The sequence below is a fragment of the Candidozyma auris genome, chromosome 7, assembly GCF_003013715.1.
Source record: "Candidozyma auris chromosome 7, complete sequence".
Taxonomy (NCBI): Eukaryota; Fungi; Ascomycota; class Pichiomycetes; order Serinales; family Metschnikowiaceae; genus Candidozyma; species Candidozyma auris.
Window position 1 is genome coordinate 241,458 of NC_072818.1, and position 22,633 is coordinate 264,090.

At 46.1% G+C, this 22,633-nt stretch overlaps 9 protein-coding genes and 3 non-coding genes across 12 annotated transcripts; 3 read left to right on the forward strand and 9 right to left on the reverse strand. All coding sequences in view use genetic code 12, as the record gives it.

The window, feature by feature from the left end:
- Positions 1-6: 6 nt before the first annotated feature.
- CJI96_0005226 (uncharacterized protein) lies at positions 7-1,902 on the reverse strand (the record flags this gene model as incomplete). The annotated part of the gene is made up of 1 exon (XM_029036230.2): positions 7-1,902. The coding sequence occupies one exon, from the start codon at positions 1,900-1,902 to the stop codon at positions 7-9; it is 1,896 nt and encodes a 631-aa protein (XP_028889121.2).
- A 953-nt stretch (positions 1,903-2,855) lies between these two features.
- On the forward strand, positions 2,856-2,926 carry CJI96_0005227. Its single transcript has one exon. It is a non-coding gene; the product is annotated as a tRNA-Gly (tRNA).
- An 826-nt stretch (positions 2,927-3,752) lies between these two features.
- CJI96_0005228 (uncharacterized protein) lies at positions 3,753-4,616 on the forward strand (the record flags this gene model as incomplete). Its single annotated transcript, XM_029036231.1, has 1 exon — positions 3,753-4,616. One exon carries the CDS (start codon positions 3,753-3,755, stop codon positions 4,614-4,616), a length of 864 nt encoding a protein of 287 aa, XP_028889122.1.
- Positions 4,617-4,722: 106 nt separating this feature from the next.
- On the reverse strand, positions 4,723-8,559 carry CJI96_0005229 (transport protein particle complex II subunit TRS130; the record flags this gene model as incomplete). Its single annotated transcript, XM_029036232.2, has 1 exon — positions 4,723-8,559. The coding sequence occupies one exon, from the start codon at positions 8,557-8,559 to the stop codon at positions 4,723-4,725; it is 3,837 nt and encodes a 1,278-aa protein (XP_028889123.2).
- A 241-nt stretch (positions 8,560-8,800) lies between these two features.
- Positions 8,801-8,871, reverse strand: CJI96_0005230. The gene has a single exon. It is a non-coding gene; the product is annotated as a tRNA-Cys (tRNA).
- An 11-nt stretch (positions 8,872-8,882) lies between these two features.
- Positions 8,883-8,954, reverse strand: CJI96_0005231. The gene has a single exon. It is a non-coding gene; the product is annotated as a tRNA-Asp (tRNA).
- Positions 8,955-9,460: 506 nt separating this feature from the next.
- On the reverse strand, positions 9,461-9,718 carry CJI96_0005232 (uncharacterized protein; the record flags this gene model as incomplete). The annotated part of the gene is made up of 1 exon (XM_054702304.1): positions 9,461-9,718. One exon carries the CDS (start codon positions 9,716-9,718, stop codon positions 9,461-9,463), a length of 258 nt encoding a protein of 85 aa, XP_054558279.1.
- Positions 9,719-9,735: 17 nt separating this feature from the next.
- Positions 9,736-11,067, reverse strand: CJI96_0005233 (monocarboxylate/H+ symporter; the record flags this gene model as incomplete). The annotated part of the gene is made up of 1 exon (XM_029036233.2): positions 9,736-11,067. One exon carries the CDS (start codon positions 11,065-11,067, stop codon positions 9,736-9,738), a length of 1,332 nt encoding a protein of 443 aa, XP_028889124.2.
- A 3,269-nt stretch (positions 11,068-14,336) lies between these two features.
- On the reverse strand, positions 14,337-16,541 carry CJI96_0005234 (uncharacterized protein; the record flags this gene model as incomplete). Its single annotated transcript, XM_054702305.1, has 2 exons — positions 14,337-14,916; positions 15,580-16,541. 2 exons carry the CDS (start codon positions 16,539-16,541, stop codon positions 14,337-14,339), a joined length of 1,542 nt encoding a protein of 513 aa, XP_054558280.1.
- A 509-nt stretch (positions 16,542-17,050) lies between these two features.
- On the reverse strand, positions 17,051-18,838 carry CJI96_0005235 (calnexin; the record flags this gene model as incomplete). The annotated part of the gene is made up of 1 exon (XM_029036235.2): positions 17,051-18,838. The coding sequence occupies one exon, from the start codon at positions 18,836-18,838 to the stop codon at positions 17,051-17,053; it is 1,788 nt and encodes a 595-aa protein (XP_028889126.2).
- A 230-nt stretch (positions 18,839-19,068) lies between these two features.
- Positions 19,069-19,683, reverse strand: ECM1 (Ecm1p; the record flags this gene model as incomplete). Its single annotated transcript, XM_029036236.2, has 2 exons — positions 19,069-19,604; positions 19,671-19,683. 2 exons carry the CDS (start codon positions 19,681-19,683, stop codon positions 19,069-19,071), a joined length of 549 nt encoding a protein of 182 aa, XP_028889127.2.
- A 1,593-nt stretch (positions 19,684-21,276) lies between these two features.
- CJI96_0005237 (uncharacterized protein) lies at positions 21,277-21,888 on the forward strand (the record flags this gene model as incomplete). The annotated part of the gene is made up of 1 exon (XM_029036237.2): positions 21,277-21,888. One exon carries the CDS (start codon positions 21,277-21,279, stop codon positions 21,886-21,888), a length of 612 nt encoding a protein of 203 aa, XP_028889128.2.
- Between the last annotated feature and the right edge of the window lie 745 nt (positions 21,889-22,633).

Sequence of the window (22,633 nt, forward strand, 5' to 3'; positions counted from 1 at the left end):
TCACCTTTATTGTTGCATACCTGCAAGATTTGCTCGGGTCTTTCTATCGTGACCACTCTTCCTGTTGTGATTTGCCCTGCTGCTTTTCTGACGCTCGTTTCTGGCATGGGCCCTCTTTTGATTACTGGAATCGGGCTTGGGTGAAGCCTGTTTAATCAGATTCTTTACTTTGAGCTGCCTTTCGGACACCTTTCTATTTGAGAATTGCTCAGCGAAACGCTCCTCGAGTAATCTGAAACGTTTCGGTGACTTCTTGAGCATCTTAAACCATCCTTCAATTTGTTCATCAGACCATTTAGAGACACTTTTGATTTCATCACGCAACTTAGTCTTGCGTCCGCTTCTATCGAACGCACTCTCCCCACTACTCTTGAAGTAGCCGAATAGATTAAGCTCGGTCTTCTCGAGCTCATTAGCGATAGCGTTTTGGGGTGTTCCCTCCCTATTAGTAGACTCATCATCGTCATCTTCAAACACCGCCAAACGAGCTTTCTCTTTGCTACTGGGCTTATGCTCATACTCCTCGAAAGAAACTCCAGTGTTGTGTTCTTGATCGTCGTATGTGTCGTCACGCTCATCCTCGTCGCTCTCGTAAAGCATTTGAAGCGCCGCAGAAAGTGTACGTTTCTTTATTTCGTCTTCACTTAAAGGCTGCTCCTTCTTCTGCACTGGAGTAGTCGTCTCATTCTCGCTGAGCTGAAATCTCTCAATGCCCCTCCTAAGTTCTTCCTGAGAAACTTGTATCGGTGGTTCTTCTTCTGGCCTCTCGAGCTCCTCTGGGATGGACTCTATCATCAGTGGATCATCAAGCAACATGCCAGTGACCTTGTCTGCGTTTCTATCGTTTTTGAGCAAGGCCATTTTGGCCTTGCCTGGGGTCAATGTTGGGAACATATCGAGCAAAAACTCTACGTCCTTCTCATTAACCTCTTCTTCAGCAGTACCTCCATCAAACTTGAGACTATGCAAAAACGGTAGTTTCTCCTCGAGCCCCGAGTTCAAAGCTTTATATGCATCAGAAATGATAATTGAGCTGAACAATGGGTACGCTGCCATCGACTCAGCGCTGTTGATGCCCAACGTCGACACTAGAGTAGCCAACTTCGACACAGACAACGCCAACACACTGATGACCATGCAATTCTTGACGGTCTCTGCGTGGACACTGCGGCCACCAGAATAGAGCCTTTCAAGCATTTCCACCCACTCTGGCCTCACGAAACCCTCAGCAAACGCCAAGGCACTCAGAGATGACGACATGTTACGGTCCCGATCTTTGGCAAGCACCCTAGCCTTTTTCGCTTGTCCTGAAAGCAGAAATGTCTGTGCCTTCAGCGGAGCCGCATGATGGCCCAAGAGCAAGAAAAGCACTTGTTGAGCTGAAGCATCAAACGAGCCTTCGGTGATTTGCGTCTCTATGGAAGCCTGGAGCGCTGGCACCAGCGAAATGTTGCTTGATTTGCGGTTGTCATTAAGTGGGCTCTTGAACGTCCCGTCTATAAGCGACCTCACGAGGCTGGCATTCTTTTCCACGTACACAACGACAAAGTGCCATAGGCTGTGGCCGGTGATGCCTAGCTTGACGATGCTGTGAGCCCTTACCACTGCCAAAACATATGCTCGAAGAGTCGCTGTGTTTTTCTTGATGTCTGGGTTTATAGCCCCTAGCGAGAAGATTTTGGTTGTCTCTTCTGCTGTTTCTTGCAAGAAGCTCTTGAGAAACTGCTGCAACTGCTGCTGGGACTTGACTGTGAGAGCAACCTCATCGGAGAGAAGAAGCTGAAAAAGCTGGATGTAGCCTTCGAGCAAGTGCACCCAGATTACAGGGTCTTTGTCTATGAGGGAGGAGCGGAGCTTGAACGGCGGGTACTGCGGTATCGGCACCGCCAATTGGTTATCCATAAAGTTGTACAGTGGATGGTGAGGACGGTATACCAGAATGGCTGCGAAATGGCTGGGTGGAGACAATGGGAACGATATGAAGAGAGAGAGATATTGGAGATCGACTTGGGTTTTTTTTTGGCCTCTGGCGGAACTGCAATCACGGAATTGTAATTACGGAATTGTCATCTGTGACTTGTTTGGTGTGGTATGCTCTATATTTGTATGTGACGAGAGTATAGCTCAGATTGAAGACTGAGGGTACTTCTCAGTGAAAATTAAAATCAAGAAGACTATTTATTTGACGCATTTCTTTTTGCATTTGATAGATATTGCTGTATTGTGAATTCTCTGTTTCTACTTTTTCACTTACGTCTTCAACTAAAGCCTGACTCTCACGGATTGTTCAACAGGCTTTGTTCGTAACATTTGTGTGAATCTTCCTCACAGAGACAAGGAGGCAAAGGAAGCAAAGTGTGAACACAAATCGCAAACCCCACTAGGAATTGTGGGCCTTCGGCAGTCGGATGAAGTGCGGAACCGATGTGGACTTCAGGGGATTTGGATATGCAAGGGATTTGGATCAACAGGGGCTTGCTGAGATAGAGGAACTCGTACTATGAAGGCAATGGAGAGGAAAAAAAGGAATGTGGAACAGATCTAACTTTTAGGGGATTTTAGGCTTTCCCTAAAGATCTTCAGGATCACATACTTTTTGAAGGTGGTGCTTGCTTTGAACGACTCCTTGCGTGTGGTACTTCCATGAAATCGGCCCCAACAACACATAATCATTTGAAGGGTTCTAATAATGAGTAATTCTTCCGTAAATTTGTCTATCGGCTTGAAACAGTGTCAACACATTGTATGGTTGGGACGGGATGCTTCTCTATTGAATTTCAATCCACTAATTACTGCATATAACTCAACGTTTAACGTCATATAGAGTACTAATTTTCAACTTCAAGTATTGAGCCGCGCGAATAGTTTAGTGGTAAAATACAACGTTCCCATTGTTGTGTCCCTGGTTCGATTCCTGGTTCGCGCATGACTTACTTTTTTTTATTTTAACTGCTCACTTCGCTGCCTTTGTCTCTTCCCACCCTTTCTCTTGTGTCCCGTTTATTTCTATATCTCCGTACGGGCCCAAGCCCCTCCACGGGCCCTTTTCTTCGGCAATCTCCTCGGTCACACCTAAGCGGCATCTCCGCTTGCATACACTTCCCGGTCTCTGTCACGCCTCCCCCAGAAAAATGACGTAGGTCGTAAACAAAAGGTGGGATTCTCTTAGGCAACAACAATTGAATCTTGCATAACACGCTAAAAATGTTCTCTGAGGGGAGCTGCCCCCGGCACTTGTCAGGTGCAAACTAGTTGCTGCTCCCCCTTATGCGCTCTTAGAGCTATTGCTCGATCTATTCTTGTGGCAAATCCTCTAATTTTGTTTACGAGAATGGCTTCAAACGAAGCCACGGGAGACTCAAACAAAAACAACAAACACTCCCTAACCCATACTGTTTGCAGCCAATGCAGGTAATAACACTTCTGTATAGGTAAAAATAGAAGCCTCCCGGCTGCCTCCAACCCCAACCGTATGACGTCACGGAAGGTGGCCCGTCCACCCTCAAAATAACCTGATCATCGCTTGAACACTAAGGTTGGGGCCGGCTGACCACTTGCGGAGACTCCGTGGTGTCTAATTTTAGTCGTGGGTGTTTGCAACCGTCCTCGTACCTGATGCGCGCACTGCACAGGGTCCAACACGGCTAATGGTTGCAAAAAGTATATAAGGAGAGCTCCAGGACTCATGGACTCGTCTGTTTCTTCTTCTTTTCCTCTTCACAATCTATAATAACTTCTTCACTATCATCACCATGAAGTACTTAGCCCTTGCAGCAATCGCAACAGCAGTCAACGCCGCCACTTCCTTCAACTTGATCTCCACCAAAGCTGGCTCTATCTATGACGGCAAGCACGTCTTGAACAGACCAGAGCACATCGAACTTGGAGACGGTGACGGCAATGGCATCAGTTTCGTTCTCAATGACGATGGATCTCTTGTGGACGCCCCAGCTCAAAAATACGTCAACTTTGAAAGTGACCTTGCCTTCCTTGGATCGGACCACATCACGGGATTCTCCATTAGCGACGGTAAATTGCAATACAACGGCGCCAGCAAGTGGTACGGCTGCCCAACAATCAACAACGCGTTGGGCTACGACACAGGCTGTCAGGACAGAAGCGGTGTTGACCTTGTGGTATTCAACGAGGCAGAGTGTGACAACGTCTACCCAGGAGCCCCCAAGTCCCAGTTCTACTTGAAGGCGTGGAGCGAGGAAGGCGACCAGTTCCTGAACACACCAATCAAGAAGGTCGACAGCCACCCACACGTGTTTGCCGTGGGAGGCGACGAAGGTAAGGACCTTGTAGTTAACTTCCAGGATGACGGCACCTCTTTGGTTGACGAGGACGGAAGAGGCGTCAAACACGACCCCAACACAGGGGAGGTCGGAAGTGTTGCTCCATTTGGTCGTGAGCCTGCCACCCCAGGTTTCGGAATCAACGGCGACCATTTGGTGTTCGAGGGCAGAGATGACTGGAAGGCATGTCCAAGCGGTCCTGACAAGTTCTCCTTGTCGGATGGCGAATGTGTGGGAGGCACCAACATTGTCTTGCAAGTGGTGTGGAAGGCCAATCTTCTCAAGACCGATGACAAGAAGAAGGCCAAGCGCCACTAAGGCTGTGGTTTTGAAACCTCTTTTTGACCTGTTCTTGACTCTTTTGCATTTTCTTCGCTGTTAAACCTATTTTTGGTTCGTTTACGAAATATATGACCCTTTTTTATTAAAAAGAAAATGTAATGCTTTGTAGCTCGGGCACCACCAAGACTGTCTCTAGTCCGTTTTCGTGTACCGTATCCGTGGACGGCACTCTGTGGATTATCCCCTCCTCAAGTGGCTTGATGGTGACTCTAGGGAGTGGGAGCTTGCCCACGTTGAGAGGGATGAGCGTCAATGCAAACTCGGCGTTGCTGTTCGGCTTCTGCACCGTGAATGCGTGCTTTTTCAATCCGGACAATAGCCAGTTGTCCTCGTGATGAATCACGAATTGGTATTTCTGCGACTTCGCCTCCACTCGTTTCCCTGCCGGCGACGATGATGCAAGCACCTCTTCGTCACAGTCCTTCATTTCGCTCCACTTGAATGTCGATGATATAGTGAGCTTCATTTCGATGGGCTCTCCAACAAGGAACTGTGTTTGCTTCGTGTATGAGAACTCAACAGCATGAAGAATGTCTAAGACTGGCACAGCAACGGGTATATAGAGCTCCTGATTTACGAACTTCGGTTCCTCCACTTGGATACATTCCTTGACAATACCATCAACGCAGCAGATCAATTCGGCTTTGTCCTTCTCCGATCTCACATTACGGTCAATGGAATCTCTGAAGCGAGACTTGAAAAAGTCAACGTTCTTAATTTGAATCACATTGCTCAATGCGTATTCATTAAGTTCAAATTGCAACAACCCAACCAACTCTATGAACAAGCTCGAATATTGTTGAAGTTCAAAACTCTGGAAGTAATCTTCATGTAGCCCGATAATGAGGGCTTCGCATTCTTTTTGTAGACTGGAGTACTTGATGGTTAGGTCGAGAGTATCGGAAGATGCAACTTTACCCAGATGGGGCGTTATCCGATAGAACATAAACGCTGGCTGCTCTCCAAACACCACATGGGGGTTACTGTCCTTTACATCGCACGACAGAGTGGCAACGACGTACTTGTTCTCATTACATCTGAAGTCAACATCGGTGACTCGAATAGGCATCTTTGTGTGAGCACACCCAATCTGAAACTTCGAGTAGATGGAATCAGCACGGAATACATCCTGGACTGAGATCAGAATTCTTAGACTGGTGTCCACGGCATCTTGCAAGAAATGCTTTCGTTGTTCTTTGCCAATGCTATATGTGATAGAGGCCGCAAAACTTAGTACTTTGCTGTCCCCAAAATATTTGTAAGGCACTCTTTGGATATGTGTTTCATGAGCACCTATTAAAGAAAGTAAAAAGCTATTAGACTCTTCCGTCAAGGCGACTCCAGAATCGAGTGCTTGAACTTGGACTCTGACATCTTTGACTGGTTCATTACCCAGATTGATGACTATTTCAATTTCCGAAGCATTAAGCTCAATTTTCTCGGAAACTCGAAAGCTGGCACAAAGAAATCTTGAGTCACCATACATGTAAATTGTATTATCAGTCTGATCAGCCGGAACTGGTATGGATATGCCCAAAGAGTTGGCAGTATTCGCCTCTTCCGGAACAACATTGGTCAAGCTTTTATTATGAACAACTGTTCCATTGCCATCAATTTGATCCGTCGTGGGATCTTGGAACAATTGAATGAATTCGAGGTTGCTTCGAGGTTTGTATGTCAATTTTGAGGGCTTGAAGTGAGTCTGCTTGAAATCACTTGTATAAAGTGATACAACTTGCTTTGGCGAAGACAGAAGTTTGATATCTTTGCCCGTGAAAGTGATACGATAGGGAGTGAACGTTGAGAGCTCCTCCAACTCCAAGGCTAGTACTTCCAAGTCCAAATCTATGGCTAGGTTATTGGTAATCTCAAGGTCCATTTTGTAGACACCGCTCTGGTTCTTCACTGACTCAATGAAGGGAGAAAGGCTCGAGTTAAAAAGTGTTTCAAGGGGGTAGGTAACAAGCTCTGTAACTTTCGGCGCAATCTCGTATACATGGTTTAGAAGCTTCATTCTTCGGTCTGCACCTTTGACGATGTTGTACTTGTTAATGTCAGACACCTTCGATGCCTCTTCTTTGAACGTTGATAGTAACTTCATATTAGTATCGAGAATATGCAAATGGTCACCAGAATCCAACTTCTCTAGGCAATTTATGTAAATCTCGAGAAGCAAGCCTCCCATGAAACTCCATCCGTTCTCAATGAAGTATTCATATGAGTTGAGCAATATCTCGTAGGCTTGTTTGAAGTCTTGCTTCTTATAATGCAAGACAGCCAATTCGACACTGAGAAGATCAACTGTTTTACCCCTCCCGCAATTGGCAAAATCTTGAATGACTGCCACTGTCAACTCCTCGTAAAACGAATCGTAACTTTGTTGGCTTTCAAGAGCTTTTCTTAAGGGTTCGTTGTGTAATTTTACTTCACGAGATTTTGAGTTGGAAGCAGAGTTACCATCATCAAGGCTGACTTCTTCAAACAAGTATCCTACATCCGGGGGATCGAGGCCCTTGAGAGAAGCGATTCGCCCAGCGATGAATCTTTGCAAGAGCCTGAGTTCGCCCATGTATTCAAGAATCCCAGTTAAAGGATTAATGGCGTTTGATTCCTCACTTGAGCCCCGCTCCACGAGCTTCTTAGTGAGTTGCAATTTCAAGTAATGATCCGTTAAAGAGAAGAGCCATTCGAGTGTCTCAAAGCTATCCTGTTGAGATTCAAGAATCTCGTTGATAAAATTGATGACTCTTTGGAAAAGATGCAGAATGTATTTCGATGATAATGATAACTCCGGTGCAGAATTGGCCAAGGATTGTAGCAAGAGAGACGCCCCAAGAAATAGGTTGAATTTAGTGAGTTGTAAATTAACGGGAACGCCTTGCGATATATACGCGTTGAATTGAGCAAGTAGATCACGCGATAACGTTGCTTTCTCTGTGTTGAAGCGTTGCATTCTCATTGATTCGAACGTAGCATGGTCGCTTTTTTTGAATGCATGGCCCGCAGCTTGGAGCGCCAACTTCAAGTCCTCGTTGATCGATTCATACAACTTCAACGACTCGTCTAGAAATCTCATATCACTCACGATGTCCATTAGTTTGAGCTTGAAGTACAATTGTCGAATCAAGGCTTCCGAATTTTTATTTTTCGTCTCACTCAAATTGTCAAGCTCTTCATTATAAGAGTTGTATCGCCTATCAAACGTCCTCAATATAAGGTTTTTAAACTCAGTGGCCATGTTATTGTACGTCTCTAGCTTCTCAGTATCACTGCTGTACAGCTCCTTGATTCGAAAAACAAGCTCATCATCTTCTAGCGGAACTTCCTCCAAGTCGCTCTGCGTGGTGATTGTCTGGTGTTTCCCGTTCTTCCCAAAGTCAACCACCAACTTATCGTGAATTGACTTTTTGATCAATGACAGCGACTTATCCTTTTGAGAGGTGGGCGTGAAGAGCACAATTGCCCAACTCACTTTTTTAGCTTCCACCAAGTCAGTGAGCCATGCTTGAATCAATGGTCTCACTTGAGCTCTGTAAATTTCAAGATTATCAGCCTTCACGAAAATTAGCCGCAAATAAATATTTTCGTGAACATCTTCTTGATTAGCTTTGCTCGCTCTGTGGGGAACTTCCTCAACCATTTTCACAGGAAGCACGGGAATCAGCTTCACTGGCTTGAGTGGGTGGTATTTCCAGTGGAGGTTGGTCAAGGGAAACTTTGCCTCTAGATCATTTTTCACCAGAGCATATATGCTAAAAGGGTCATAGTAGCCGACAGATATTGGGTTCTGGAGCCCCAATTCCTCAAGCTGCATATGGAATGGTTGATCCCTTGGTTTTGTTGAAGGTGACGACAAAACCTCGATCTGGTCAGGAAGAGTGTTTACGTCACGTGATACTGGTAAGGTGGAGAAGAACATTCTATTCGCTTTCCAATGGGAGACCACGGAACAAGTGTACGTTAAAAAATAGGAAGTGAAAAAAATATAGCTATGCTAAAGCACAATCAACCGGTTTGCTGAATTTGACTCCAGGAACCCTTCGTTCATGGTGTCGGTGTTACGTGTTTGTTTATATGCAGGAATATAAAGAATCATCTTTGATTCATAGTTTTGAGAGCATGATTCCAACAAGACAAGTTCCTCAAAAAACAAAAAGATGTGCGCAAGCCCGGAATCGAACCGGGTGCCCAACGATTGCAACGTTGGATTTTACCACTAAACCACTTGCGCAACAAGAAATGCTCCGAGACGGGGAATTGAACCCCGGTCTACCACGCGACAAGCGGTAATTCTAGCCACTAAACTATCTCGGACTTGCTGTATCAGATGCAAGCACAACAGCAGACAAGTGCAAGCTATGTCATAGTACTATATGCAGGTTTGAGTTTTCAAAATTTCTTCACATATTGGAAGCAGACGGTAATATTGCTTAGAGGCTCAGGCATCTATCTTGACCTTAGCGACCCTCAATCAATGTATCTGTCAAAAAAAAAAAAAAAAATAAAAAAAAATAAAAAAAATAGCCGCGGGGAGCCTTCAGAGTTATACTGAAAAGAGGACAATAAGACGTACTCTCTTTGTTTCAGAATTCACCAACATAGAAAAGGCTGATACCTTACATCTGAAGGATCTGAAGGCTTCCCTGACGAGAAGTAAACACAAGTTTCCTCCAGTATACAAGCATTTTTCATGGCCAGAATGCAATGAAGTGGGTGATCAATTCTTACGCCAACGTTCGCCCACTGATTCACTCATGCGTTCTGTAATTGTTTGTTTCATAAAATCTGTAATTAAATCAGTCAACATGATAAAAATTATCCTACTTATTCTCCACGTGAGTGACTTGAGGTTTCTTCTCAAGATCACCTTCAATGTGAGCTACCTCGTCCTTATGGACAGAATCGAAGCTGTCTTTGCCCTCAGCCAAGCTGTGGACGTCATCCTCCTCGATCTTAGCGTCTCTCGACACATTGAAGTCAGCACCTCTGTTTTCAGGACCAATCAAGATGATCAAAAGCATGTATGCAAAAACAGCACCAATGAAAATGGCCATCACCTTCGAATAATCGTAGACCATCTTTCCATCAGGAGCCCTCACTGGAACCTCTCACCCAACTTACTCTCGATAGTGGAAGAAGCAGAGGAAGCCAAGTTACCCAATTGGTAAGAGAGACCAACAACCAAAGCTCTGTAGGCTGGAGGAGACAATTCAGACAAGTGGATGGGCACCACACCCCAAGCACCCTGAACACCAGCTTGCAAGAAGAATGCACCAGCGTTGATTGCCCCAGAACGTAAATATGCCCATGGATAGATCATGGCGGCACCCAAAATCACAGCACAAATGATCGTCAAGCGTCTTCCGATGAATGTCGAGAGATGGCCGCAAATGAAACCGCCAAAGATAGCACCCAAGTTGGCCACGCAGTTGGTCACGGTTGACCTGTCCTCGCCAAATTGCAACTGCACCTTCAACAACGTTGGGTATAAGTCCTGAGAGCCGTGGGACATGAAGTTGAAACCGACCATCATGAACACACAGTAGATCATGATGAGCCAGTAGCGTCTGAGAGCTTCCTTGGCGGAAGATGAAATTGAAAAGAACTTCTTGGTCACCGGCTGGTTTTCCTGTTCCTTTTTCGTGATTTCTTGCTGGCGAATGTAAGCGTCGGTTTCAGGGTAGAGTGCTCTCCAGATACAAAAGAGCACGGGCGGACCAGCAGCAAACCAGAAAATGGCTCTCCAGCCATGAGGATTATTTGGAACAATGGCTCTGTTAAATATAACGGTCAAGAGGTAGCCAAAAGCATAACCCTCCTGGAAAATACCCGACAAAACACCTCTGCAATCAACAGGAACATCGTCCAAGGAAGTAGCAAGCGAAAACCCAAAAACACCGCCCATGGCTATACCGAAAAGCGCCCTGACACCCAAAAACTGCTGGTACGTTTGCACAAAGCCCGTGCCGATCTGCAACACCACCAAGAGCCCCAAGTTGATGATGTAGGGCCATTTACGGCCGTATCTGTCACCCCAGAACCCAAAAATCACGGCGCCCACCGAACGCAACATAAGAACAAGCGTGATGCCCCAGGTCACGTCTGTGACCGACTTATCGAACGTCTCGGCAATATCGTGGACGTTCAACGACACAGCAAAGAAATCAAACGAGTCCCAGGTCCAGCCTGCGAACCCCATGAGGAAGTAGTTCCAGTTGCGCCACGACATCTGCTTGAGCGGATAGAAGGGGTTGAAGAGCTCTCTCTTGGAGTATGAGCAGAATTCCTCTTTCGAGGGAAAAAGCGACGAGATTCTCGTGCCCACATACTTTTTGATCGCTCTCGAGGTGAACTTGGGCGGCTGGATAACGTGCTTGTTGTGTTCTCTCACGTACGCCGAGTGCATCGACGATGTGATCGAGGTCATAGTGCTGGAAGATGTACTTTGAAAGCTGATAGATAAAGCAAACCAGAAAAATACTTGCTACTCCGTGGTCGCCACAAGCTGTCTTTATATGGCTGGCTGCAAAATGCCCAGGTGGGGCACCTTCCCACCTCAAGGGAGATAGAGCCCCGCAAACACGCTACGCTGCCAAAGAAAACAGTGTGGGAGCTGCTACCCTACATGAATCCTGTACTGATGAATCTCCTTGGGAGATAGTTTTGTTTGAGCATTCTGGCGTGGTGGTCGTTTTGTGATTCTTTTCCCCGGACGCACCCCACACCATGAGGCTCGCGGCGGGAGTCCTGAAGCGAGATTTGACGTTTAGGCGCCCAGCAATCTAATCGCCCCCAGGGAAAAAATCCCCAAAAAATGCAAAAAAGCTGCTTAAAGGAGAGACCCGGAGCAAACATAAGCCAACAAAATAAGGGGAACCTCGGAGACCTCGGCGCCACTGCCCCGCCTATCCCGAACTTCTCGGTGTCCCCACGTCGTTGAAGTTTCTTTGTTTCTATTGTTGAGAAAGAGCGACCCCAAACTTGTCCACGGCGTTCCATTTGCCGCGGAAGCGCCCTCAGCTAGGGCACAAGTGAGTCAGCAGGAATGCTTGAGGCCCAGCTGACAAAGAAGTAAAACAGGAGAGAAAATTTCAAAATCCCTCACAATGCCCACTGAACGGTCATAATAAAAGCTAAACTTTCGTTGGTGTCCAATTTCTGAGACTTTGGCTCCCATGGTTGGTCCAGGCGAGCGCCAGAGCAGAGTGCTATTTTTTTTTTTGTCGCACAAAATTGTCGAACCCGGCCGCGTCAGCAGATTTTCCCCCTCCACGTTCCCTAAAAACTCATTTCATCCACCTTCGCCTTTCCCTTTTCGGTTTCTGCCATCTCTTTGTCGCTCCTACTGCGAAAAATCCTCTTTCGCCTCGCCTACTCCGTTGCGCCCCCTTTCGATCTGCCACCTTTGCTCGCTTTTGCACCCATCCACTGCCTGAGACGTCTCTCTCGCCCAGGATTTTCCTGCCTCGCCTACCTGTGCCGCGAGGACCCCTCCAGCCTGTCACCAAGCGCTGTCAACGGCCACTGGCCCAGAACTCCGAAATAAACGCTATACTCTTGTTGAGGGCCAATTTCAAAAAAAACAGATATTGTCTCATCGATATCTCAACCCCACCGATAAGATCGTCTCTTGCTTGCTCTTTGTCAGCCGTGCCTCTGCTGCTTCTGCTTCTTCCTCTTGTTCTCGCTTGCCCGCAGCTCCCCCACACCGGCTCCTCCTCTCATGCTACCACCTTAGGGCTGCCACTGAAGGCTTGGGCAACGTTACCGATGATTCTTTCCAAAATGAGAGTGCCCAGTGCTGCTTCCTGCTACTCCCTGCTATTGTCGGGACCCTGGGACTTGGCTTGATCAGCGTGGGTATGCACTGATGGATCACCCTGCCCGCTTTTCCCCTATTTTTTCCCTTGCTGGCTTTATCTGGCCCTGTGCTCTTTCCATGCAATTTAGCCTTGTGTCTCGGAGTTTCTCGGGTCACCATTGTGGTCTCTCGGCGGGGCATCAGCCGATTGTCGGTAATGGGTGCAAAACCTCACAGATCCACTGGTTGCAAAAATCTGGGATGCCAAGCACCTCCCGGGAATTTTTTCGGTGAGATTTTGGCTGGATTCATTCCAGGAGATTGTTCGGTGTAGTCATGTTTTGGATTTTGAAGCTCAACATTCTGCCCTCTTGGAGTTTGCATCTCTCGATGCTCCGAGTGAGCGAATTCTGTAAGATTGTTGCGGAGACTTGACCTCAGAGAAGCGTGCTTGCAACGGCTTGCCCTCTTTTCTCTTGCCCAAAAAAAAAAAAATCACCTTGTGTGTTCAGTAGCGGTGGGCAACATGATATCGCATTCGAAGTTTGAGCCCTATATAATTGGCTTTCGGTGATACCTGATACTACTTTTATTCAGATCTCATGTGAGAACCTTACGACACATGGTCATTCATTAGGCGCCACCAATTTGACGGTACGATGGCAATGCACTAACGTGGTCTTCTGCTTTCACACCTTTGGTATATCCAAGAAAGATAGCTCGGTGGGGCTCTCTCTGTGGAGATCACGTTCACACAGTGTCAGAAGATATGTTTGATGATTTCCCAAGTGCAAAGAAATACAGATCCATGGTTGGCAGAGAAAGTGCACTTGTCGACTCTAAAGCATCCGACGGAAGAATCACCTACACGATAGCTCTCAGCGCACAACTAGTTGAGGATGACCGACAATGCCTCAAAATCCTACCCTTGTCGGTGGTTGTGTATTTGTACATGATAGCAATATATTCCTCACAAAATTCGAATTTTGTATGGCCAGGAACTACATCAGAAAGCAGACCAGGTAGGAAATGGCTGACGCCTTCTGTTAGACTATAAACAGCCTCACCATATCATGCAAAATGGTATTGATAAAATCATTGTTTCTGCATCGTTTTTACCTGAGTTTCTTCAAACTAGTTTGGTGGCAGACAAATGTATTGAAAAGATCCTGACATTAGTCGTTCCATCCAGAGTTATGTTTGAAATATCAAGATTTACTCACGCGGAAACAAAGGAAACCGTTGAAGTTATGAAGCTTTTTGAAACCAAATGCACTAACCTTGCCTTTGGGTTCAACGACTTCAGAGAAGGACGAATCTCTTTACCCTCGACTCTACATGACCAGAGACTCCCTAAGTTGCAGCCAACTTCTTGTACTCATGATACAGCAACGAGCTACGCAGTTCGAGTAAGCGTGCATTTGAAAGAAGATTATGGGCGGGTGCTGGACTGGAATGTACCGTTTTGCGTGAGTGTATGAGGGTAGATATCGCTGAAGAAGAATATAGAAAACGATCTCCATATTCCCCTCTATAATCCAGGGATTCGACAGCCGATTCCTTTAGCAGTGGAAGCGGTACTTTCCATGAACTCAAAATTTATCAGCCACGAAAATGTAATCTAGAAAAAATGGCTCGTTTTTTTTTTTTTCTTCACAAAAAGCGCTGAAGAAAGCAAAATTATTCGTATGTGAGCCACGAAACAGAGACTTTCGATACTATTCAAGGAATCATCTGCTACACATCGGAACTGGAGATGTCAATACATTACACCTAGGCCTTTAAGAAACAAAGAGCATTCGAATAGAATTTCAACACATCACTATATTTTTGCCCGCTATCCTTTAGAATATGTGACGAAAATCGTCTATAGATTAGTGCGTCCATCGCAAATTTTAGACGTTCCTCCTTACAAGCAACCAAAACGCTTGTTGGCGGCAGCGTTGCTTGTAAGCTTTTCTGGCAACAGCGAGAACGCTCTCTACATCTTCTATTTCGAGATGCAAAATAATATTCGAGAAATAGAGCATGATTTCAGCGCTTGTACCCCATTCAAAGTAGATATCCATTAATCTTTCATCAGCCAACAGTTGAGCAAACTTCTTGAGCACGGTGATGAATTCCATTGATGCTTTGTTGCCATACTCTTCGAGCATGTCGATAAAGGACATTAACTCATCCACAAATGTATCCCTTTCAGCCTCATCTGTACGAATTGGGCGAATTTTGTATTCAAGAAGAACTGTTCTCTTATCGAACTCTTTGCACACTTGGGGCGGTAGTTTGGCGAAGATGCTTTTGCACGTCTCATCCCCAGAAGCCACCTGCTCGCCGTTGTCAGCGAGTGCCTGCTGTTGTGCTTCATCTGAACCAGCTTGCTCGGTGTGGACACCAACGGCGATATCAAGTGATGCGATATCAAGGGATCTTTCATCATCAATAGAAGACTTTAAAGGTTCAGCCTTGTGAGGATGGCTCAATGGGTTTATTTGACCGCCTTCGTCAACGTGAATGCTAAAGGCGTCCTGGGAACTCAGGGTCGCTGAGTCACCAGAGCGGGCTCGGAGGAGGAAAAACCAGGCATATTATCTTGGTTTAAAATTAAAGAGGTTGAAGATCAAAATAATTGAAAAAAGGAAGAAAGTTACAGAAAAAAAACCTGATATTCAAGGTGGGGACATGACGCTTATATGCTACAAAATAACTTTTTTGCAGCCATTAGCAGGGAGTGTGCGCTACCAAACGACCCTTGCCGGTATCGTAATTCAGGTAAGATTACGTAATTGGTTCGATTTGTTTGCTTTACGATGATTCAATAAAATAGTATAGACAAATCGTTCAATGATCGGCTCTGAACGAAAGCTCACTTTAAGTAGATTCTAGCTAGTCAAACATGAAAGTTGAGGTAACTCGAACTAATTCACCGCTATTATTACGAGATGTTGTCAAAGAAATGTCAAGACTTTGAAGAAATTCCTTCTATAACTGAAGGGCCATATTTTGATTTTTTGTTCTGTAAAACTCTTGCGACTGAATAAAAAACTAGGGGTCCCTACAATTCTGGCTACCTTTGTCGAATGTTCGTATTTTTTCACTATAGCGTCATGGTCAACATTAAAGCGTTACTGTGTCACGCACCCAGATCTGGACGCGAGGCCACCAATCGTGTAATCAGCAATCACAGGTCTGTGGTCGCTCATGTAAAAGTCAAAGTAGTTTGGCACCACACCGTACGTCTGCCAATGGCTCTTGTGATCCGCCCAAATGTAATCAATGATGGTGTTGGCCTCCTTGTCGTGGTTGAAGTCGGTGAAGGTCGACTTGTAGCCGTAGCCAACGCCTTGAATTCGAGAATCCTTGAATCCGCCCTCAGTCAAAAGCTTGTAAGGCTCGTCAGTGGGCTCAGTGTTGAAGTCACCACACAAGAACGCCGGCTCCGGGCCCTGCTCCATCTTGCTCATGATCAACTTCGCCAGCTGTCTTCTCGCCTCCACACCCTTGTGGTCAAAGTGGGTGTTCAACACCTTCACTTTTTGTCCACCTTCGTGCTTCAGCTCGAGCACAACCGTGGTGACGATTCTTTCCAACGCAGCGTCCCAGCCTTTCGAAGGCGTGTCGGGGGTAGGACTAAGCCAGTACGTCTTCTTGTCAACGGCCTTCCAATCGGCTGTCTTGAAGAGAATTGGCGCATACTCGCCTGCCTGCTTCCCGTCTGTCCTCCCCACGCCATAGTAATCCCATTGCCCATCATTGCCCAGGTTCAAGTCTTTCAAAATATCTTCCAATTGGTTATGGAGCACCTCCTGCAAGCACACCACAGAAGGACCAGCCTGGGTGTGGAACCTGATGCTCTCGCTCACCAAGGGCTCACGCTCTTTCCACGCATGCTCTCCTGGAACGAGGTTCTTGTTGTCGTAGCGAATATTGTTGGTGTAGAGTCTGACTTTCATGTTAATGTCGTTTGCGAAAACCACAGGGAGACCCAAGTCGAAAAGAATGATCAAGGCAGCTGTAGTTAAAACAAACGCTGCTCTAGTGTATCTGGTGATACCTTTCCGCCTGGGGAGTTTGTTCGCAGCATTAGGCATATGGGACCGCATGGCAATATAACCAAATAGGCAACTTGTTGTGTACACAAACACTCAACCACTGAAGATGATGGAAGGTTTTCTTCTAAACAGCAGACCCAGTGCATTTATACTACTGAACGTCAACGTGGGTTATGTGCCTTTTGGTTTCTGATGATGATTCCACGATTTTCCGCCATGTGAAGTGCAAATGTCTAATCAGGCAACGTTAGGCTGCAATCAACTTGCGTTCTTCGGTGAGCACTCTATTGTGCGGAAAAAGCTCATGCACGCACCAATGCGCCTGTTAACTATGACAGCGAACGTTTCAGGGCCACGAGTGTGGTTCCTTTTTGTGCCAAAACTTAGGGATTTGCATATTTGGCCCCCGCTGTTTCCGCTTCAAGTTTCCAGTGCCTTGTATTGATCTCAGGATGCTCAACGCAATTGGTGCAAGCAAGACCACAATTGAGTGGGAGCAATTTGCTAAAAACGCAATTTCGCATGTCGCTCTAAACCACACTTGGAGCCTCAGCGGTAGATTATTCGCCTTTTTTACCTTCTCTCTTTCTCAATTCACCCCTCTCCAACAAACCAGTACCGGTAGCTGTGGCATTGGGTTCCAGATCATCAAGGTTGTCTGTTGCAAGGGTGCCTTTTGCGCTGACGCCATTATTCCTCAGCAAATCGCTTTCGCTTCGCAATTCGCTTTGTTCGTTGCTTACCGGCTGAGCCTTCCTCGTGGGTTCGCCTTTGGCGCGAAGGAGTAGGAACAAAACCACGTTGATGGCTGCAAAGCACACCACGAAACCAACCAACCCGATTACACAGAATATGATAAAGTAGACCGGGTTCTCGGAGATCGCCAACGCTGGGTCATTCTGGAATGAGTGCCAGTAGTCTAGCGCGTCGTCGTAGAGTCCCTTGTAGAACTGGCGTATAAGCTCCATGCCTTCGTCAAAGATACTTTCTGTGTCGTCTTCAAGGTAATCCTCAAACGTGGGTGGTGGTGGCTTGGCATCGTGCTTAGGCTTGGGCTTTGTTGCATGGTAGTTTTTCCATTCTAACTCTGTCTTCGGCACAAAGGTTTCATTGCCTATCCTTTCAGCCTCGCTAATGGATTTGCCCAAATAAATGTTAGTGAAAAGCACCCCTTGTGTCATTGACCAGAGCTCGAAGCCCAATGCGTCCACGGGGCCAATTAGATGGGTATTGTCGTCCTGGCCGTACCGAGGGTTTTTGATCTTCGGCACCCGCCAAACCCCCAGGTAGTTAGGATTTTCTATTTGCGGAGGCACCCAAATGCCCTTATACTTAGGGTTGGGAATTTGCGGGGGATCCCACTTGCCGCATCCATGCAAACACTCAGGATTTGGGATCATGGGTACTTCCCATTCCCCGTCTAATTCATCTATCCATTCATTAGGCTTGGATGCCTTAGGGTTTGGGATCTCGCTGGGGATCGTCTCATCGTCATTCCAACCTTCAGCCTTTTCAATACTAGGATCTGGAATCCAGGGGCGACCGTAAACTTCGTCCCAATCATCTGGCTTGACTGCATTGGGGTCGTCGATGAAGAATCTGTCATCCCAATCCTCTGGCTTCTTAGCATCCTTGTCCTCGATGAACTCAGGTTCCGTCAAGGGTGGGTCCATGAACTTGGCTGTCTTTAAAGGGTTTCCCGCCTTGATAACCTCACCATTGAGCCTGATCTCTGTGCTTCCATCGCTTCTAAAAACTAACGTGTATAAGTTGGTGAGCACATGGTTTCTGGCCATAGGAGGCTTCTTGATCCTGTGTTCTACAATCTCTCCTGTCTCTGCATCACGCTTTTTAATGATGAAGTGTACTTTACTCTCGGACCCACAGATATCAGGTCCAAACATCACCTCGAACGGAGTTCTATCGCTGAACTCGTCCTCGACAGTGCCTTCACTTAGAAGCTTGATGTACCCTCCGGTGCAAGACACACCTTCTTGGAATTTGACTTCGAATTGGACAACCAAATCGTCTTTGTCTCCTCTGACATATGTTTTGGGAAGCTTTTTAGAAATGGCATAATATGCAGCCTCTTTCATCATGAGTAAACCCTTTTCATTCTCAAACGCTGCGTACTTTGAGTTGTTTGCAAGTTTCCACTTGCCTGTGTAATCAGCTTGGCCCGACTTATAGCTCTCTGAAGGAATCCAGCCGGACTCTTTCAAAGAAGCGTACTGGAACTGTTCTAAAAAAGACTCGTTGCTGAGTCGGGCTTGATCGAAAGGAGCGAATTGCTCCGCTGAAATTGGTACTAAGAGCGCAACTAAAAACGCTAGTACCTTCAAACTCATGATTTTGTTCTCAATGGAATTGAATCTTTGGATATGTTCAGATCTTGAAGAATCAACTGGAAAACTACAGCCCGTACCTATATGTGTGCAGGTCCAGCAGAGTTGGCTTGAGAGAGGGCCTACTATTTCATTTGCTAGATTCGAGAAAAATCCCTCCTTGATGTGATTCTTGGTCTAGTATACATGGCAGATGCCGAATTAATTCCATCACTTCCAATTCGTGCTCGGGTTCATGCCTCAGTCTCCTCGAGCAATGCGAAAGCGTTCTGATCGGAAGCTTTTAGCGATTCCGGCTCTTCTTTCTTGCCTTCAGGCTTGATCCCGGCGTAGAAGTCTCTCACATAAGCGTCCTCTTCCTCTAACTCCATTTGCTCATCCAGCTTGGGCTCCTCTTCCTGCTGCTTCTTTAGGTCCTCAACTTTCTTGATCTGAATGCTCTTGTTGATCTGATCCCATCCCAGCTTTCTAGCACCCTGAACGTACTTTGCCCTCTCTATACTTTGCTGGATTTTCGTGGCCAACACTCCCTCGACCTTCTGATTTCTATCAAGCTTGTTCTTCAATGCACTGGTCTTCCTCTTATTGGCTTTCTTACGAATAGCGTCGTTTTCCATTTTTTTGGCTAAAAGGTTTTCGTTTTTAATTGTCGTTCTGATGATGGATTTACGAACGTCGTTATCTTCTCCCTTGGGCACGTTAGCCAAGGTCTTAGCTTCACCTTCCAACTGTACCTCTCCCCTTCGAGCGGCCCTGCTGTGCTTAGAGACTGGAGTTAGTACATACCGTTGGTGATATTATCGGCAGATTGCTTGAAACCTGAAATTTTACATACTTTTTCTAGCCATTCTGATGTACAAGAAACAAGTCCGTTGAAGCTCTTCCGATGAGCACCATGTATGGAGAATCTATGTGGAGGACCCACGCAGTAACTTGGTGGTCCCTAACTGAGTGACTATCAGCTACACAAGAACGAAAAAAAAAAATCTATATCAAGCTTATGACAAAGTTGTAGTTGAACAATTAGATCAGATTGAGCCCACTGATAGATCAAGTTCCAAACGACCCCTTCATAGCGTTCTATCTGTGGCAGGCAGTATTGTCATATGATCAAAATGCACATGATGCATGCTCACATGACTGGACCGCTAAGAGGGCAGAGCGCCCTTTAGCGCACATTAGCTTATCATCCCCACATACCTTATCACCAACTACATCTTTCTTTCAATATCTACAACTTTCAGCAAAAACTCCCACAATGAATATCTCCGAATCAAAGGTTCTGAATCGCAATTTCCAAGCTGCTCACAATACTTCCAATGAGATCACCTCTTGCAAACTCAAAAACGGCAACGCCGTTGCCTCTAAGCTTCACCAGCTTTCGGTGCTAGCTACGTCAGCTCCGTGGTGTCTGTGACTTCGCAATTCGAGTCGGGCCATCTACTTTTGAGGTGAAGGCGTTTAGGGAGGCGCAAGAAATCCCCCTTTTGACCGGGTGGATCGAAGCGCACTGCTATTCTGCGGCAGGGGAAGATTCAGCCGGTGTTTTTGTGATGGATGCTCAGGGAGCGCATATTTTGGTATCAAATGAAGCTGTGAGGGCTATAGTGAATTTTCTTGATGTTTGTGAGGAGGTATTGGGACTTGAAACGTGCTACATATTGGTTCCTAAGCACGTTCCGCAGAGCAAGAAGTTGATGAAGCTTCTCAGTCAGTGCTTTGATTTGGCTTTTGTGGATGCAAAATCTGTGTCTGCCTTGAACGCGTACGATGTTCTAGATTGGTATACGTGTGTGTGTGAACTATAGTCGAGAGGAGGAGTTGCACGAAGAGTGAAATTAGTGAGATAGATTAGATTAGATTCTGCAATGAAAGCAAATGGTAAAATCTCCGATAAAGCTTAATAAACGATGAACAGTTTAAACACTTGATCAATAACTGTGATTGCAGGGTTATCAATCCGATAGACTTGCGGAGATGTGGAAGTCGTAACTGATTCATTATCGAGAATCAATGACAGTTTGCAGCCAAAACTTATGGTCCTACTGCTGAGGTACGACTGAATTCTGTGTGGTGAAAGTAGAGAGCAAGTCTTTGAAATGCGAAACTCCACCTGTTCTAGTTTGATTTACAATTTTTCAGAGAATTTCTCAATCCTCCGAAAGATCCTGCCTTTTTCAATTTCTGTGCTCACTCTAACTAATATTTGTAAAATCGAATACCTTCCAAAAATACAAAACACAACAAAAATTACACAAAACTTGACAAGACCCTATTTAAATCAACAAATATCAAGGAATAACTCGAAATTCCCGAAAATCGTCAAATTCATTTCCACTTATTCATCCTTTTACTCTATGGTGGTATGAGGATCCCGCACCCGTGCATCTCACTGCTCTACCAAGTTACTATCAACCTGCGCTACTCACTCACACTAAAGCATGCTTCAACTCATTCATGGATTGAGAGCTAGGGTCGCTCTTCGATCCTCCGTCATCACCAGGTCGCTTGCTCAACAATCTGCAAGACCCAGTCTCCTTTGCTTGCGCAACCAGAGCACTCAGGCCGCGAAGCATCTCAACGACGGGGTTCCTCCACTGGACACCATCGTGAGAACTGTGCCGGTGTCGGTGGAGCGAGAATTGCCTGATCCTTTCAAAAAAAAGAAGCAGAACAGAAGGTACTTTTGGGCCTATGCTGTGGGGACCACGATCTCGTGTATTATCATTTTCAACTACGAGAAAACGAGATCCCCCATAGTCAATTCAGTGCTCTACTGCTTGAGAAGATCCGATCACGCCAAAGCTGCGCTTGGGCCCAACATTGGCTTTGCCAGCCTGTGGCCTTGGATTTCTGGTCCGCTTAATACGGTGAAGGGAAACATCGACATCACGTTCTCAGTCAAGGGAGACGACGGCGTGGGCAAATTGCACCTCCATGCTACTAGAACCTCGAAGCTAGTTCCTTTTGACATACATGCATGGACGTTGGAGACTTCTGATGGGAAAGTGATTGATTTGGCCAAGGACGTGTCGGTTGAATTTGAGTTGTGAGAGCAGAATACATACGTACATAATGATTGTAAATAGAGCACAAAAGGCATGGGTAAAGATGAATTAGCCCGTGGTTAAGACCGGCTGTACGTTGATAGTAATATTATATGCTTATGTGATGGAACATGAGGAAATACTGATATGTACGAAAGGCACTGGATGATACCGGGACCAAAGAGAGAGACAAGCTACTGGATCTCTGCAGTGAATGTAGAAAGGTAGTCGAGTTTAGAGGTAATTTACTGGAACACGGCCACCCCCTTAAAGTGAAGGAGGGCGTCAATTGCCAATACGCTGGCCACTTGTATAGAATCAATAGGCTCACACTTGAGGGTATCCCGAACCATAAGAAGGTCTGAACAGGCCCATTTCGCAACCTACTCACTACTGCCTACTCAAAACACAAAGCGAAAAGTCTCAGATCAAAAGAATGGCCATTTCCAAGCCCCTTCTCAACGGCCACTTCAACGGCCAATTCCAAGGGCCCCTCCCCTTTCAAGGGCTCCAGCATTTCTAAAACGTGTACTTGCGATCCACCTTCTTGCTGGAACCAGATCACCCGCAATGGGCACCCTCGGAACTTGGAGGAGGCACCGCGGGCAGAGTCCTTGCGCAGGTAAAAAGCCCATCCACTCTCGCCAGGAGACCGCTCAAACCAGAGGGAAGGTGGGCTCGAAGTCCTGATGAGATTTTTGATCTCAGAATTACACCTATACAAGAGAAACGCCTTTACTGAGTCTACTCA